General features: G+C 43.3%; 2 protein-coding genes across 2 annotated transcripts in view; both read left to right on the forward strand.

Annotated features, from left to right (window-relative positions):
• Positions 1-15,622, forward strand: part of LOC115406113 (gastrula zinc finger protein XlCGF71.1-like) — a 143,270-nt gene extending 127,648 nt beyond the window's left edge. Inside the window, exon 3 of the mRNA XM_030116018.1 lies at positions 15,029-15,622. Within this exon, the coding sequence (XP_029971878.1) occupies positions 15,029-15,622 (594 nt within the window). The remainder of the gene's footprint in view (positions 1-15,028) is intronic.
• LOC115405336 (oocyte zinc finger protein XlCOF19-like) lies at positions 6,860-14,856 on the forward strand. The gene is made up of 3 exons (XM_030114896.1): positions 6,860-6,887; positions 14,013-14,645; positions 14,819-14,856. The coding sequence occupies exons 1-3, from the start codon at positions 6,860-6,862 to the stop codon at positions 14,854-14,856; spliced, it is 699 nt and encodes a 232-aa protein (XP_029970756.1).
• Positions 15,623-18,155: the final 2,533 nt, after the last annotated feature.

An 18,155-nucleotide genomic window follows, 5' to 3' on the forward strand; every position in this document is an offset into this window, starting at 1 on the left:
AATGTGTTCACTTGTGTAACCTTTGGCTCCTTTCCAGAGTATAAAATGAGGAGCTTGAAGGTCTGAATGATGTCTGTACGAGTAAAGATAAATATAACTCTCTCTTGTCTGACAGCTACTGTACATGAGAGTGTGACAGATTGTCCTTCTCTTCCACTGACTTCTTGTTGGTCAGGAGAGATTGTGTCTGCAGCTGTTAGTCCTGGAGAAAGTGGAGAAAATGAACCCATTAGATAAACATTGTCCATGAGGCTGAGAGGAGAAGACAGTGGAAAATGTCCCCTGAACACTGTTACTCTGTGGACACAAACAGCTGGACTGCAGCTGAGATTCCAACCAGTTTGTTCACAACTTGATGTCAAAGAACAAATCCAGTGAGATGAAACAATGATTGTTGGTCAGTGAGACATTTTGTGAAGACAGCAGGTTGAATGAGACGTTCTTAAACTCACATTGAAGTATCATTGAAAAAATGATGCAATGTGAATCCAGCTGTCAGCGAATAGAAGAGAACGAGATGAATTGTAGACTTACCAGTAAATGCATGGAGGAGCAGCAGTGACGTTAAAAGCATCAACTAAAAGTGCTCGGTGATCCTCAAAAGAAACTTTGTAAAGTGTGTATGGTTTCTCATGGTGTCAGTCAGGTTTCTCTGTTTGGACAGGAAGTCCCTCCTCCTCATCAAGTCACAGTGACATATGTGAGAGCAGCAGGTTGGATCTTCATCTCCCAGCAGCACTTGTTCCTTTCTCTGTCTTATAATGGCCAGTTATTTTACCATTAAGCTTTTATCCTGAGCAGCTCTGACGTGACAGACAAGATGTTGAATGAGAAACATGACAGACAAACTATGAAATACACTGATGGTTTGTGTATTTTAGATAGTGTCATCCATGCTGGTCTGAATGGGCCATTTTCACAGCTCCACTACTTCCTGAAATTAACTGTGCACATTCATTTCCTGTCTTGCATTATTGGCCAAAATGATTAATCCAGGTGTGTCTTGTTGCAGCAGTCTAAACCAGACACACCTGGATTAATCAGTTTGGCCAATAATGTAAGACAGGAAATGAATGTGCACAGCTATTTTCAGGAAGTAGTGAAGCTGTGAAAATACCCCATTGTTGTAAAAGGTGTCAAATGTCTGTAAACAGGGAACCAATCTGACTGAAAAAGTCAGAAAGTAATTAAATTTACTAGATTGTTAATAAATGGTGTTGTGCATTAACATTACATTCTATGTAAGTTTCTAACTTTGACAGTGATCGGTTTGTTATGGTTCCCCAAATGATTCCTGGAATAGGTCTGGAGAATTTACACATGATCAGAAATTCCACGTATTGTCTGTCATTGAAATCATTCAATTAAATGCTTCTGTCTCAAAGGTGATGATGATTAAATTGAAAGTTATAAAACACACAGGACAGTCCGTTCATAAAAGAGCTGCAACTGTTTGAGGTGAGGCTGATGAGTTGCAGTTCCCTCTGTGTCCACTAGATGTCAGTATGAAGCTGACCGCTGTTTGTGATCCTCCGGAAACAGTGAGAGAAGAAGCCACTTTGGAGGCTGTTTGAAGCTGTGTTGTCGTGTGACTCGTTTCTCACAGAGGAAATATTTCATCTCGTGCAGCAACAATGAGTTCAGTTCAGGCTTTGAGAGAGTTTATCAAGCAACGACTAACTGCTGCTGCTGGAGAAATGTGAACAAACTGTGGTTCAGTAAGAAGTGGAAACCTCCAATCAAGTCTCACAGAACAGGTTAGTAAAAGTGTGAATGAAGACATGAATGTGAGTGGTGGAGGATTGTTCCATTTGTTTTGAAGCCAGCAGACAGAAATGAGGCTGCAGCTGCAGTTGTTGTTCAAAGTAAAACAACAGGAGTGATTTGAAAGCAGAAAGCTTCAGCATTAAACAGCATGTGTGTCAGAAAGAGTGGAAACGGTGCTTGAGCTGTTTGAAAACAGAAGAAGTGATTTATTGCCACTCAGTCTGGGCTAGCATGCTAACGTTACTGTGGTTTGTGCAGCTTTAACGGCTGGATTCTACTTTGTGCGTGAACGTGAGGCGTGGAACGTGCACGATAGAAGCTGTGTGTCTTTGTTCCTCGTCGCGCGTCTGCTCCCAAACTGCAGGGGGCAGTGTATCGCAAACTCGTGCTGTGACGTTCAATGAACGAGTCGTTCGTTTGAACGGCTCTTTTAAGTGAACGATGACAGCCGGTTCACAGCTGTCTGAGAGCCGTTCCTTTGTGCAAATTATCCATGCGTCCTTCACGTGTCTCCTGAGTGTCTCCTGAGTCCAGCTGTTACTGCTGCCTTCATGTGAATGACGGAGTTTCAGTTTTCTGCCGCTCGCTCCAGTCACCTGAATGCAGTAGCTGACTAGCGGAGGAGGAGTGTCTCAAAACCAGAGCTGAGCCGGTGTTTTGGAATAACTGGTTTCCCTATTAATTGGCGACTGGCTTTCTTTCTTGTCCCTTGTTGCTGAGAAATGTTAAAAACCAGACAAAAAGCCGTGTCCGACCTTTTATGAGTCTGATTTCAACATGGAAGTGCTAAAGGAAGTCAGTCACTATTTAACAAGGAAACCAGTTAAATTGTAAGACCGTATTTATCGCTTTATCAGAGGTTTTAGCAATGGAACACACACACACACACACACACACACACACACACACACACACACACACACACACACCATGAAATGCTCAGTTAAAGGAGCTCAGTGGGAGCATTTTGTAGCTCTTTTCTGGGGACCACGTGCAAGGTAAGCCACAATGTAATGTGTATCAGAAAAAAAAATCTCTTAAATCTGTGTCATTAAACAAAATAAAGCGCCAGATAACAACTCATAACTGACAGTGACCGTGTCAGTTATCAGGAAGTAACGGATTGACTCTACACTAATGAGGGTAATATCTCTGATAGAGTCATGTGACGTTCATCGGGGAGCCAGTCTTTTGAACGGCTCTTTCAAATGAACGGCTCCTCAGGAGCCGGCTCCCTTCAAAGAGCCATAAATCCCAGCTCTATCCCAAACACATGTGTAGCACAGTGCTAAAGTAGAGTAGAGGAAGTAGCTCTTCTCCTTCTACTGCTCAACATCTGCGGGTGATCCTGTGAATGGAGACTAGTGGAGGGAGGTGGTATAGCAGGACACAACAACTTGTTGCACATTGAGCGTCTGAACAACGCACGAGCAGCTGGGACTGTAACTTTAGCTTGAAATGACTTGAAGTCCTTCTTCCTGACACCACAGGAATTTGTACCCTGACAGGAGAATGAGCTTAGAAAATGTCTGCTGAAGAGGAGAGAAGAACATACAGGACTGCACTGAATTAGAAATTCAACACTGTTTTCATGCAAGTAACATTCTTGAACCAGCAACATTGTTTCCTTATCAGAAACTGAGACAACAAAAATAAAATATATAAAAAAAAGGATGTAGATATAACTTGTATCTATGTTTGATTTCTACATGAGACATCAGCTACAATCTATCTGGCTGAACATTCTCATAAAGTAGTTGGTAAATTTTGAATTTGATTGCTTCCTTTTGTTGTTCTGGGATATTTTCCTGCATGTCACCAACAGCAGAGCCAAATATTGTTTTCAGTCTCTTTTAACAGCTTTCTCCTTGTCTGTGTTCCTCGTCTCTTCAAAATCTAATCTTGAGTCGTCCTTCTTTTAGCTTCATCATTTTTTATGAAATTCTTGTGAAGCATATATTTTCCGCTTTCTGTAAAGTCATCAGGAACTGCCTCGGGTTTATTAGTGTGAGAATAAAGTCTATTTACATGGAACACTGTCCATCCCCTGAATTTCTGTTCACCTTCATCACTTCACTCTGAAGCTGATGCTGCATCCAGACATTTTTTCTCATTTATTCTTTGAAGCCCACTACTGTCAGTTTTCTTTAAATGAGCAGACTTTTCATTTGTAAATGTTTGTATTTAAATGCAGTCTGTCCTGTCTCATCCATCCATCAGTGTAAAATCTTCCCCTCTATCACATCAGTGACTTCTGTCTTGTTTCCCTCCAGAGAATCCACAGCAACACATTGGTCAGCAGAAGATGAGCTCCAGTATGGAGCAGGAGGAACATGAAGCTCCACACATGAAAGAGGAGGAAGAGCTTGTTGAGGTGACTGTTCCTGATGGTGAAAGTGACAATTCCCACCACTGTTTGAGAGACTTCAGCAGCCAGAGACGAACTGCTGCTGCTGTGGAAATATTCAGCGTGTTTGAAGAAACTGTGGTCCAGAACGAGATGGAGACTGATGGTCAGCGCAGACACAGAACAGGTATGGAAACATGTGAATGAACACATGAATGTGACTGGTGGAGGATCTCCATGGTTCTGGCTGTGTTTGGTTTAGCCATCACAGACAGAAGCAGAGTTTGTGGCTGTTATGTATCTCTCTACTTCTACTCAACCACGCAGCGCCCCCCTCTGGTGTGGAAGTGTAATTCCAGCAACACCACAGCATTATAGTGAAGTAAACGCATCATCTCCTTTTTCTCTCCAGAGGAAATATGTCAGGCTTCACCTGAATATCTGAATATTTGGTCAATGTATCTAGATTGAGACCTGAATATTTATTTGGCCCCAACTGCAACGCTCCTCTCATGACTTGATTTTCACTTCACACGAATGGACCTGCTGCTAGGGCTGTGTACCATTTAACGGTACCTCAGTGGTACCGACTGAAAAACTTCGGTATATACTGGTACCGAACAAGAGACGTGCGTACGGGTATCAGTTTTGGTTCTTAATGTGGCTGCGCGGTCAATAAACATGCGCGAAACAGTTCTTCTCTTTTAATGAAAAAACAGTGCATTGCATAATTGAACATATTACCACGTCTTACCGGCTCACACTCTTTGTAACAACATGCAGAGAGCCTGCAGCGGTTGCAGCACCCTTCTTCCTCTGTGGTGTCTGTGTAAAATAAGGTTGAACGTGCAAACAGCACACCTAGTGGCATGAAGTGCAAATGCAGTCATGGCATCGTCTGTGTGCCGTGAAGGCAGGTACCGAAAAAAGTACCGTTCAGGAACCGGTACCGTACGTGAGATATCGAAAAAGTACTTGTACCCGAAAAATGTCTAACGGTACCCAGCCCTACCTGCTGCCCCTCCTCTCACCTATCCATGCTTTAGATCTCAGGCTAAGCCCCGCCCCCAAATGCAATTTAACCAATGACATTCAACTACCAACTCCCAGGAAATGCCCACTCGTTAACATCGTCTTAACCCAAAAAGTCAGTTACGATTCAAAATCGTTTAATCGTGCAGCCTTAATTTCAACCTTACACGGTAGACGTCATATATCACAGTATAATTTGATATACAAATTACAGCATAACAGTTTCTTGATGGTTACCATAGCACATGGTAAAAGCATGGAAGCAGGAAGTAGTTTTTAAACTATTAAATAACAGAAGTCAAGTTACTTTGAATCCAAACTATGTCCAGATTATAGATCAGGGGTTGGCAACTTGATTTGGCGTTGGGCCATTTTTAAAAATTTTTTTTTTATTACTGATCCCCGTTCGTTGGTGGCTAACAGCTAAGCTAACAGCTGACTGAGGCACCGGTGGCATCTATCAGCAGGCTACTTTTACAAAGTGTCCCTGAAGGCAGTATGAGCTGCACTGCTCAGGTTGTTCACTGAATCAGAGGGTTTCAAGGTGTTCCACAGGTAATGAAGGAGGTTTAGGAGGAGCTGGATGCTGACAGGTTATTGGACAGTGTTACTGCCTCCGTGAAGAAGCTGCCTTAGATTTTCAAAATCATCTGGAGAACCAGATATTAATGTTCGGCCAGTGGGCCGCCGGTTACAGATCGCTGTTTTAGATGTTGCACTAATCTTTTTCACGAGCTCTTCCTCTGTCTGTTCTCCGCTCGCCGCCATTGCTGTTGTTATGTACTTCTTCTTTGGGGAACTGGGCATCTAAAAAGTTGCATTACTGCCACTGTGAGGGACCGAGTGGTCACCCCTACTTGGGATCAGCTTGACTGGATCGGGTTGGAAGAGGTTTTGCAGAGAAACGAGGTGGAGGTTCAGAGGTTCTTTGAAAATTCTTCTGTTTATTTGCAGTTTTCAAAGTTGCACACCCTCACAACAGGCTGTTGGCTGAGACCTCTCCAGACTGACAGCCTCACAGGAGCTCCCTCTGCCCTCCTTAACCATGGTCCTCCTTCAAGCTGCTGTAGGCAGGATTTTGCTCGTCAATGCTAATTTTTCTGTGTTTTCTTTGGATTAAATGTTAGAGTATCCATTGATAATCCTTTAGGAGTGTAGCATAATTGCACTACCATGAGGGTGCAGCGTTTCCATCTGTCTCTGTTCTGAGCTGAAAAGGAATCTCACAGCTCCAGGTATCTTTGACCAATCAGAAGAGCCCCTGAGGCTCTAACCGTGATTGGTCGAGGGGCGTTCGTCACGCGTTCTTGTGGGAGGGGCTTAACTTGCATAAGGGCGTGATGTCAGAGAAAACAGGACAGGATTGGCTGTGCTGGGTTTCAAATCGCCATCTTAGATGGGTCAAATCGCCATCTTGCTTAGGTAACCCTAAGCAAGATGGCGGAGATGCGGAATCCTGCCTACAGCACCTTTAAATACATCCAGCCCAGGCCTAATCAACCAATCCCTAGGCTGGACTAAACCAAAATCTAGGAGGGGTGGTTTGATCACCTTACCATTATTTACAAAAATATTTTTACAAAGTCCCCAGTGATATATTAAAATAAATGAAAATATGAATTTAATTATGCACCAAAGATGGCCGTCCCCACAAATGAATTCCCCAGAACATAAATATTTACAATAATACACAATCGTGCTCCCCCTCACACCATGGACTGCTCCTCCCTGCCTCAGCCAGGTGAAATACAGCTTGTACAGCAGGCACGCTCAGAATAGAATCAGCTGGACAGAGAGGAGGAGGAAGTGTGTGTGGTGAGTACTTTGTGGCGTTTCTGCTTGTATGAGAGATGTTATGTCCTCAGCGGGTTGTGGGTACCACACTACCCACACTCCAGCTGCAGTCATGCCACTCCTCACTTCTGCCACATTCCCCACTGTCACACACATGAGAGTCTCATTTCTGTGAGGAGGGCTGTTACCTTGTCACAGCCACCTGGAGGAAGTCATGTGCTATCACGGTTGGGCAGTATGACCAAAATCCCTACCGTGGGCCAAATTTGTATCGCATACGGTTTAGACCGTTTATACCGCCCAGCAGTTATGGGCAAGCTACTTGGAAAATGTAGCAAGTTAAGCTACAAGTTAATCTTGATAAAATATAGCTTCACTACAGCAAAAGCTAACCCAGAGAAATGTAGCAAGTTAAGCTACAAGCTACAGTGCAGAAGTAGCTAGCTACAGTCCCACTACTTTTTTTTTTTTACAACCGTTAATTAAGCTTATAAAGTCCAGGCAATTTCCGCCCGAAATTTCTACTGAAGATGTACAGAAAGTAAATTGAATGCTGTTCTTGAACTGTTTGGAGTACATGCATGGTTGGGGTCTCATTTCAAAGCTGACAACCTGTATTTTCACCCAGTGCAGAATTACTCTAGGTCAGGGGTCAGCAACCTTTTTGTCATGGAGTGCCAGTTTAAAATTTTCTCATCAATGTGTGTGCCATTATCAACTAAAACGCAAGTTAACACAAAATACAAAAAGATTTCCAACATACCTGGAAATGTATTCCATTCAGATAAAGCAGATACAAACATATCTTTAAAGATATTTTTTCTGTTACTCCAAAAAGTGCTTTCATAAACTTTGTGTTTTGTGCTCTGCATGCTCATGTTTCGAATTAACTGGTGCCCGTGTTAACTTGTGACCAATAGATGAATGAGACTTGAAGTCGATCTAGCGAACGTCGGTTTTCTACAGTTACAGTGAATGTGTAAGTTTAAAGTCTTTTATGAGTCTTACTTTAACAGCTGCTGTTATCGGCATGTGTTTACACAGAAGTCCGCCGTCACTCGTTAACACGGGAACCAGTTAATCCATAACACCGGTGGGGCGATCGCTCGTTTTTTGCTATGGAGCTCTTTAAACAACTCGCTGTAGCGCGATTTGCTTCCATTTCTTCTCTCCAGTGTTTTTTCTCTCGGGGTTTTTATTAAAAAGATGTTTTTCTGCTTGTTTTTGACAGTCCTGTTTCCCGTTTACTGCGCACGTCGTCACGTGACTACGTACGGGGGCGCGCATGTGGAACAAATACCGTATTGGCCCGAATATAAGACGATGTTTTTTTTCCAGAAATTGTATCCTAAAAAGTGGGGTCGTGTTATAATCGCGGACTTACGGTAGTTGGTCAATACGCATCCGCGCCGCTAGATGGAGCCAAAGTATCACTGACCAGAGAGGCAGTGGAGCGATGAAATGAGATCAGATGATCTGATGAAAAATGGCGGATCATCTGGAACAAAGGGGCTTGAACACTGGACAACTGAGCAAACAACAGAGGAGAAGTTATGATACCAACTTTAAACTGATGGTGATCAACGCAGCAGAGTCATCAAACTACTGCCAAGCCGCCAGGAGATCTGGTGTAGCAGAGCCTCGTTCTTATTGGAGAGCACAGAAAAAACGCCTACAGATGCTAACACTATGAGAAAAGCTTTCCGTGGTCCCAAGAGCGACGCTTCAGAGAGACTGATAGAAGGGTGAGTGAATACGTCTCTGAAAAACGGAAAGACGGAATGTCCACCACCAGAGCCTGATTCAGCTGAAGGCACTGGGAAGTTATTTACATCATTTATGCAGTTTGGACCCCTTGAGGCTTCTTATTTGTTGCTTATCGTTTCTTATTTTGAGAAAGAGAATATATTTTTCATTCAATACTGTAGTAATATTTTTTTTCATTTTATATCGTGAAATGTTTTCTCAGTTGTGAGTTTTTGAGTTTATAATAATTATATAATAAAAAGTTGTTTTATGAGTGACCTTATTGTCTTCAGCATTTTTTTTTTTTTTCACAAAATGATCTTTGAAAAATAGGGGTCGTGTTATAATCGGAGTCATCTTATTTTCGGGCCAATACGGTAATCCCCCGTTTTTTTCGCTCCGCTGTCAGGCAGCTTTTATATGAGACACGGAGCGGGTTATCGATCGGTCTACACCACCTCGTACAATCGGCTCCGAAATACAATCCGCTCAGAGTGAAGCAGATCCACTCAGACGTCTACATGACACATCCGCTCTGCCTTATAAGCCATTATATGGGTGGCATGTAAACGTGCCAAGGGTTGCCGACCCCTGCTCTAGGTGCTACTGGCACAGAGTTACTTATGTTGCAACACACTGATTTAGGATGAATTTCATTCTCGCCTGCATTTTTTTCCCTCATAAAACACCTGGAAATAAGTGTGGAAGCACTGTGAGAGATTGAAAACACAATTTTGCTAAAGCCTGGGGTCTTACATAGTTCAGGTCGAAATGTCAGAGCAGTACTACAAGAAATGAGCGTTTCACACATGTGTTTGTACTGCTATGCCCTGGCAGTGTCAATTTTGGACATCCTCTGTATACCCTCTGGATGCCCTCTGTACAGTTATATATGTTGGTTTTTAGCCCGTTTTTACATTCTTTTCATTCCAAAATCTCATAAAGTACTCAAAAATTCACTTCAGATAGGCTTCAGTGTGGGATAAGGCACTCAGACTGAGAGGAGCACAGACAGGCCCCAGTTTTCAGCCCTCAGCAGACCCAAAACAGCGCTGTCGGTCCATCCAGCAAGCTCATTGGCTACCAGCCCTGCCAGTCAAACGTTTCCTCCGACGTGATTGGCTCAGAATTCATCGACGAAGAGCGATGACGAGAGATGACGAAAGTCCATCAATCTCGGCAACGATTGGCTGGTTAGTCCTCGAAGGCAGCGATGAGTCACTTGATTGGTTGAAATGTGACGAATAAGCAACGGAAACCATTCAGTCGCCATATTGGATAGGTCAGCATGACTTTCTGATAAAAGTATGGATTATTATAGGACGCGCACACGAAGAAACGCGCTGCGTGCGCGCGTGGTGGCGCGTCTAATTCTGGATTATTATTATTTCAAGACATGTTTTGGACAAAATGCTATACTTTCTAGTTTTGTCTGGATGCATACGTTTGGACTGTGGCAGTTTTGCTGGATTATTTTCATCTGTGATCAGTTATGAGCTTTCAAAGGTGAGTTGCGCTGTTTACTTTATTTGCTGTTTGTTGGACAAATGTGTTTATATTACCCGCTGTGGTAATCACATCTGAAAGTGGTTTATACGATGGATTCATGAGAATTTAAGCTTTCTAACGGTACATAGTGTGTCCGTGGAATCTGAGAACTGCGTCTTCATCATTAGGTAAATGCATCTGGAGATAGGGCCGGCGTACTTTTTAAAAAACAAACTGCAAACAATTCAACAAGCCTCCTGTCAGCAGAGGGACAAGTGCTTTCTGCTTCTGCCATTATCCGGTTGTTCTTCCGTCCCTTTTGCTTGTTTTGTCTTCACTCGTCGTCATTTCACATGTGCGTTTGGTAATATGGGTGTAGGACTCTGCTTCCTGGTTGGAGTGGCATGACCTGCCTTATCTTGCCTCTGATTGGGTAACCTTACCCAACTGTGAGTCGTCATATGCAAACCAACCAGTCACCGTAGATTTTTTTTTTGTCCCCACACACAAAACAGCCGACTTCTTCTGGACACTCGAGACAGTAACGTGTAGCGTCCATCGCTACTGGCTCTAAAAATAGCTTTGTTACAGAAAGAGCTACTTGACTCAAATGGAGCGGCGCTACCGCCTCGCTACTGAAAAATGTAACTAAAGCTACTCGCTCCACTACTTGTAGCTCGCTACTGCCCATCACTGCCGCCCAGCCCTACATCCACGCCAATATTCCAGTAGCTTTCGTTGTTGACTGCAAATCCCCTCTTATAGATGTTAACTTGAAATGTCATGACTTCTTATAGATGTTAACTTGAAATGTCATGACCATTTACAGTGCTGTTTCCTGGTGAAAATCCCTCTTTTCATGCAGTGTACAGGCTGTCGATGTGAGTGGTGAGGCGTCATCTCATAGGACAATAACATATGGGGTACCACAGGGTTCCATTCTTGGACTTTGCTGTTTCTCATTTCTGTCAACGTTATGTCTGAAGCAGTGAAATGTAAATTGTCACTATACGCTGATGACTCGACATTATTGGTGTCTGGAAAAGACATATCTGTTGTGCAAGAGACTCTTAGTGTGGAACTGTCTATGGTTCATGAATAGTTAGTAGGAAAAGTAGATTGGTATTTGAAAGTAGCATCACCCCAAGGCTCCGCCCAGCTCCCACCCAGCTCCCACCCCATTGATGGGACGCACCCACTTACATGCATGAGCACCGCTGTTACGGGGGGAACGCACTGGACGTGGAAGTGCTGCGCACGGAGTTTCTGATCGCCTCCCATGTTAACCTATCTGACTGCCCACACACAACGCTCAGGGGAGCGCTGCGCCCGCTCCGTTCTATTTTTCACACGAGCCGCGAGCGCCGAGAGTGCTTGGCAACGTGCGCACTGAACCAGGGCCAGTGCACACCATTGAAATGTACGCGCAGGGGGCTGGCAGAATGGCGAAGGGATTTGATTGGTTTACAACCAAGGTGTCCCTGCAAGACTGTTGGTTCCTGTTTTTCCTGTTTTACTCCTACTGTAGATAGCGGATATTTTCCGCTCTACTTTAAGAACACGCTATGAATTGCTTCCCATCAGGTCATAAAGATCATTTTAACCAGTATTTTAAAAAATGTATCGAATTAAAGGTGTAATACAACATTTTGATTTCCGGGTGGATCACCTAAATAATTGGTGGGTCTGTTTGTCAATCATTCCGACGAGCTGCTTTCGTAAGGCGGTTCTACGTCCTGGCGCCCAATCAGCTTCTCACTTTTGCGCATGCGCATTGAGTGTTTATGTAGCCGGTGAGCTTCTGAGCTAGTACTTACCGATGGCGAGTCTGACATAATGAAACTGTAACTGTTTCGGAAAAAAAAGCTTTATTTATGAGCGAGGAGGATCGCAGAAACTGTAAACAGAGCCGTGCACGTCGGAGAAGAGGAGATCGCGCTCGTACACTTCCGCGTTTCCTGGGAGAAGCAGGAGAGCCGGGCGGATGGTCTGGTGCATGCGCGTTGTTCAAAAAGTGAGTCACAGACGTGGGGCTTCGTCTTTTCGAGAAAATCGTGTATTAGACCTTTAAGATCGCAAACCCAAGCTTTAAATTAAGATAAAACTGAAAGCATCGTGTTTGCATCAAGCCAGAACCTGAGGAAACATGACTGTGTAAAGGTTTGGTATGCTGGATATGACATTGAGTCAAATCAACAAGTTTCTGACTTCAGTTTCAGTTCAGATCAGTTGTTGTCGGGTAAAAGAACTGCCCAAAATGTAATCTCAAAATCAAACAAACTCTGGTTCCTTTACAGACCCATAAGAAACTTTGATCTCCACACCAAGAAACTGTTGGGGTTTGTTTTGATTCAGTGTCACTTCGACTATGCCTCCTCCTCCTGGTTCAGTTTAAATCACACTTTAAATTCACAAATTATTTGAATAAAAAATAAATAAAATACCTGAGAGAGGGCTAAGGCCTTACTTTCATTATAAAAAAAATGCACATGAAAGCTGATTAAAGAACACTTCAAGCACGGCAGGCAATATTCAGTATTATCAAACAATTCTTATTGATATTAATTTGCCATCTGTCTTGTGCAAAAAACAAACAAAAATAATAATACTCAGGCTGAGTCCAAAACAGCACATTGACCTTTTTAAACTGACAGCTACCCTAAAATTTTAAAGTGCATTCAAAGGAGTGCACAACAGCAATTTCAGAATACAGTCACTTTTTTTTTTTTTTTTTTTTTTTTTTTAGCATCGACGTGGTGCTGTTATAATACGCCAGCTCCGCTCGGCAGTGCAAACTTTGCACCGAGCTCTTCCCTTTTTTTCGTTTAAAGTTGTCCCAAACTTTTGACATTTTCTGGCGATTTCTTTGTTGTCCTTCCTCCTTTTCACCAGCATTTTCTTCATTCTGCTCTTCAACGCCACAAAAACGCGTCTGCGTGGCGACAACACGCCACGTCCGACGTGTCCGCATCTCGTCACTGGTGGAACGCGCGTTCCCATTTGTTTTCAATTGTACTTTGACGCAGCTCCATTTCTCGCGTCGTTTCACCGCGCTGTGCTCCATCTGCTTGCTCCGACATGTCCGTGCGTCTTACACTCTCGTGTGGAAACATGCTGCGCTTCAGTTCCGGGCACTACACGCTAGCGGTTTCACGGTAGTTTCACTGCACACAATAAACGAATCCTCGAAGCAACAGAATTTAATTCGAAGCTTTTTTATAATCGAATTATTCGATTTATTTGATGAATCGTTTCAGCCCTAGTTGACTTGTTGATGATCAAAATAATCATTTGTAGCATTCCTGTTCTTATTATCATGTACTTTTTGTCCCTCCAGAGCCCCCACAGAACCACGACTGTAGAGAGGAGCAGCTCTTCAAACAGGAAACAAGCTGCTGTCGAGAGCAGGGAGAACCAGAACCTCCACACATCAAAGAGGAACCGCAAGAACCAGAACCTCCACACATCAAAGAGGAACCGCAAGAACCAGAACCTCCACAGATCAAAGAGGAACCAGAAGAACCAGAACCTCCCCAGATCAAAGAAGAACCAGAACCTCCACAGTTTAAAGAGGAACCAGAAGAACCAGAACCTCCACAGACTGATGAACTGGGTATCAGCCAGGAGGCAGAGCAGCTTCCACTGAAGTTAGAAAGTATTGAGGAGCAAAGTTACCTGAGTGAACCAGAAGAAGTACCGGACACTAATCAGTTCCTCTTTCATGACTCTGAAGTCCATGACGTGAAGAAATATCATAACTTGGAATCAACGATAAATACAAAGGTAAAAAAAATCAGCATATTTCTTAGTGAGCGTGTGGAAAAAATTCCTGTGTCAGAGAAGCAGGCTGAATGTGATAAGCTTCTTTGTGAGGAAACATCTGCTGAAACTGTCCGTAAAATATGTCAGAATTTAGAAACTGTCACTGATAAAAAGAAAGTTTTTGAAATCTGTGGTGAAAGTTACAACCGAAAGAATTTGTTGGTCCACATGAGAACTCACACAGGTGAGAAGCCATTTTCTTGTGAAACATGTGGAAAGTGTTTCAGGCAACAGAGTCATAAGTTGATCCACATGAGAAGTCACACTGGTGAGAAGCGGTATTCTTGTGAAACATGTGGAAAGAATTTCAGTTATCCCTCTGATTTGAAAGCACACATGAGATCTCACACGGGTGAAAAGCCATATTCTTGTGAAACATGTGGGAAAAGCTTCAGTAGGCAGAGTCATTTGTTGGAGCACAAGAAAACTCACACAGGTGAAAAGCCATATTCTTGTGAAACATGTGGGAAATGTTTCTGTAACACCTCTGGTTTGAGAAATCACATGAGAACTCACACAGGTGAGAAGCCATATTCTTGTGAAACGTGTGGAAAAAGTTTCCGTGACCAGTCTGGTTTAAGAATACACATGACAACTCACACAGGTGCGAAGCCATATTCTTGTGAAAAATGTGGAAAATGTTTACGAAGTTGGAGTAATTTGTTACGCCACTTGAGAAGTCACACAGGTGAGAAGCCATATTCTTGTGAAACATGTGGAAAAAGTTTCAGTGATCAGAGTTATAAGGTGGTCCACATGAGAACTCACACTGGTGAGAGGCCATATTCTTGTGAAATGTGTGGAAAAAATTTTCGTGAGCAGTCTTGTTTAAGAATACACAAGAAAGCTCACACAGGTGAGAAGCCGCATTCTTGTGAAAAATGTGGAAAATGTTTCATTCGTCGGAGTGATTTATTGATCCACATGAAAACTCACACAGGGGAGAAGCCGTTTTCTTGTGTAACATGCGGGAAAAGTTTCAGTAACCGATATGGTTTGAGATTACACATGACAACTCACACAGGTGCGAAGCCATATTGTTGTGAAACTTGTGGGAAATGTTTCAGCAGACAGAGTCATAAGTTGAACCACATGAGAATTCACACTGGTGAGAAGCTATATTCTTGTGAGACATGTGGAAAGTGTTTCAGGCACCAGAGTCATAAGTCAATCCACATGAGAACTCACACTGGTGAGAAGCCATATTTTTGTGAGACATGTGGAAAAAGTTTCAGTGACCGGTCTGGTTTTAGAGTACACAAGAGAATTCACACAGGTGAAAAGCCACATTCCTGTAAAACATGTGGAAAATGTTTTCGTCGTCAGAGTAATTTGTTGCAGCACATGAGAACTCACACAGGTGAGAAGCCGTATTCTTGTGAAACGTGTGGAAAGTGTTTCAGGCATCAGAGTCATAGGTTAGTCCACATGAGAACTCACACTGGTGAGAAGCCGTATTCTTGTGAAACGTGTGGAAAGTGTTTCAGGCATCAGAGTCATAGGTTAGTCCACATGAGAATTCACACTGGTGAGAAGCCATTTTCTTGTGAAACGTGTGGAAAAAGTTTCAGTGACCGGTCTGGTTTTAGAGTCCATATGACAACTCACTCAATTGTGAAACTTTAGTCTTGTGATTTGTGGATAGTCTTTCAGTCATCCGTGGAATAAGTTGGTCCACATGAGAACTCACACAGGTGAGAAGCTGTATTCTTATGAAACATTTGGGAAACTATTGCCACATTAAATCTCATAAAGAAATCAAGTCATGAAAGACTCGGGAGGTCCCATTCAGGATTTCTGGCTTGAGCCCAAAATCACAAGATATCATCTGGTCCAAAGGAAACCCAGTCTTACGCCTACATTGTGTTATTCCTATGTTAGTTCACAGCATATACTAAATGTAGTCATTTCACAAAAACACCTCAAAGTTAGTTACATTGCTTCATAAATCTGCCCAGTCCTTCCTGTGGGCATAACCTCAGATCAAGTGACTGTCATCCCTCTGCCTGACTCCAATGAAAAACATGGCTGGCATTGGAAATTGCTGTATTTTAGGATAGTTTTTGGCTTTGGCTTCATTTTGATGACTTTCCTCTCCATTTGGTTTATGTACATGATCTGTGTTTTTTTTCATTTTGACATAATTTCTTTCAGCTTCATTAACAACAATCTCGCAATGGTATGATTTTTTTGTTGCTTGGGTGGCAACTATGGACGCCTTTAAAACCAGAAGGAAGCTTGGGATGAGTACTGATCACATTTGGATCGATACGGGAATCAGTACCGAAACTCAACGGGACCAGTTTTCGGTACTTTGGTATGTGTTTGTTTTGATGTTGTAATAAATGTTAATTTGTTGTTGGCGGCAGATGAGTCGCTTACTGATGCTGTGCTAGCATGCTAACTGTGTCGAATGCAGAAGTTGTTGCTTTACCCCTCATGCACACTGGATGCGGTCCGGCTACGGTCCAGCTGCAGTCCGGCTCCGGTTCGGTATACATATATGAAATGATTATGTGTTTATGACGTGTTTTTTTTTATCATACACATACGGTTTTAACGTGCATTGCCATCTGAGATGGCGGTTTGGGCTGCTTTCTATTGAGTAAAACGGGTTTCAAATTGTCTACGGGGGATAACGACAGATCTGGCAACCTTCTCCAGCGGACTGCAGAGACACCGCAGGCGGTGTGAATCACAGTGGTGCGGTGTACCGGACCGGAGCCAGACTGCAGCCGGACCGGAGCCGGACCGCATCCAGTGTGCATCGGGGGTGACGCGGTAGGGCTCCGGCGTCCGGAAAAATAGGATCCTTGTGGAAAGAGACCGGAGCTCCACAGAGGCTCCGGAGCCGGACCGCGAGCGGTGTGCACCACAGCTTTGATTTTAATGACTACGGATTAGCTGCGGTGTCCGGACCGCAGCCGTTCCGGAGCCGGACCGCATCCAGTGTGCATCGGGGGTCAGATCTGAAACTGTTTAAAATGCTGCACTCCTCAGCCGCCCTTCCTAAGATGAGAAGTATTCCTGCTGCAGCGATCATAATCTGTATCACATTTTGAAAAGTGTAGCCGTTATTTGGATTGTGTCCTATCAGCCATGCTGCTGTGTTTACTGACTAACGTCATTATGCTCTTGTGCGTTCAATGCTGTGTTCATGTCCATATTCGGTTGGTACTGATAAAAATACTGAATTTGGTCCCCATGTCACGGGTGCAAGGTGGAAGGACCCAGGTGCAGGCAGCAGGCAGAGTACAAAAGGGTCTTTTATTTCCAAAGGGAACTCAGGAGGGCAGGAAACCAGGAACTCGGGGAAACTCAAAAAACACAGCAGGTGCAGGCCAGGATACGCAAACACACGGACAGACCCACAAGGAGCCGACAAGACACACCAGGACATCGGGGCTGAATATAGGGGGCAGGACAGGTGCAGCACATTAGGTAGTTAATGAGACAGAGACCAGACAGGAGAACAAGAGGAGCAGGCAGATGACCAGGCAGGAGAACATGAGGGCAGACAAACACAGAACAGGACGCCAGCGCCCCCACGAGGTCGCAGGGGCACAGGGCGTGACACCCCATCCCTTGTCAAGTCGCAAGTACAGTGCATCCAGTGGAAATCCTTAAGCTTGTTAATCCATTTAATTTTCAATCTTTTGTTTTTCTGGCAATGTTTTTCTGAAATATTGTTTTGATGAAAATCACAAGAAGGTGCTATTTTCATGAAACTCTGAATCAATTTATGGTGAGTAAATCTGACCTTTTTGTTAACTCCTTTGTTATATTGTGAATGAAATTAAAATAAAATTTTGGAGAAATTCAAACCATTTCATCTTGTATTATTCACATGAACATTGTCCTAAACTCTTTGAAACTGTTTGTTTCCTGTTGATATTGTCAGACCTCCAAGATGCTCTAAATTATGTTGTGAGTAAGTCACTGAATATATTTTTCATCAGTGTAGGTTGTTTACTTTTAAAGGTGTAATACAGGATTTTGATTTCCGGGTGGATCACCTAAATAATTGGTGGGTCTGTTTGTCAATCATTCTGACAAGCTCGTTTCATAAGGCGGTTCTACGTGCTTGCGCCCAATCAGCTTCTCCCTTTTGCGCATGCGCATTCAGAGTATTTATGTAGCCGGTGAGCTTCTGAGCTAG

Source organism: Salarias fasciatus, chromosome 18 (assembly GCF_902148845.1).
Source record: "Salarias fasciatus chromosome 18, fSalaFa1.1, whole genome shotgun sequence".
Lineage (NCBI taxonomy): Eukaryota > Metazoa > Chordata > Actinopteri > Blenniiformes > Blenniidae > Salarias > Salarias fasciatus.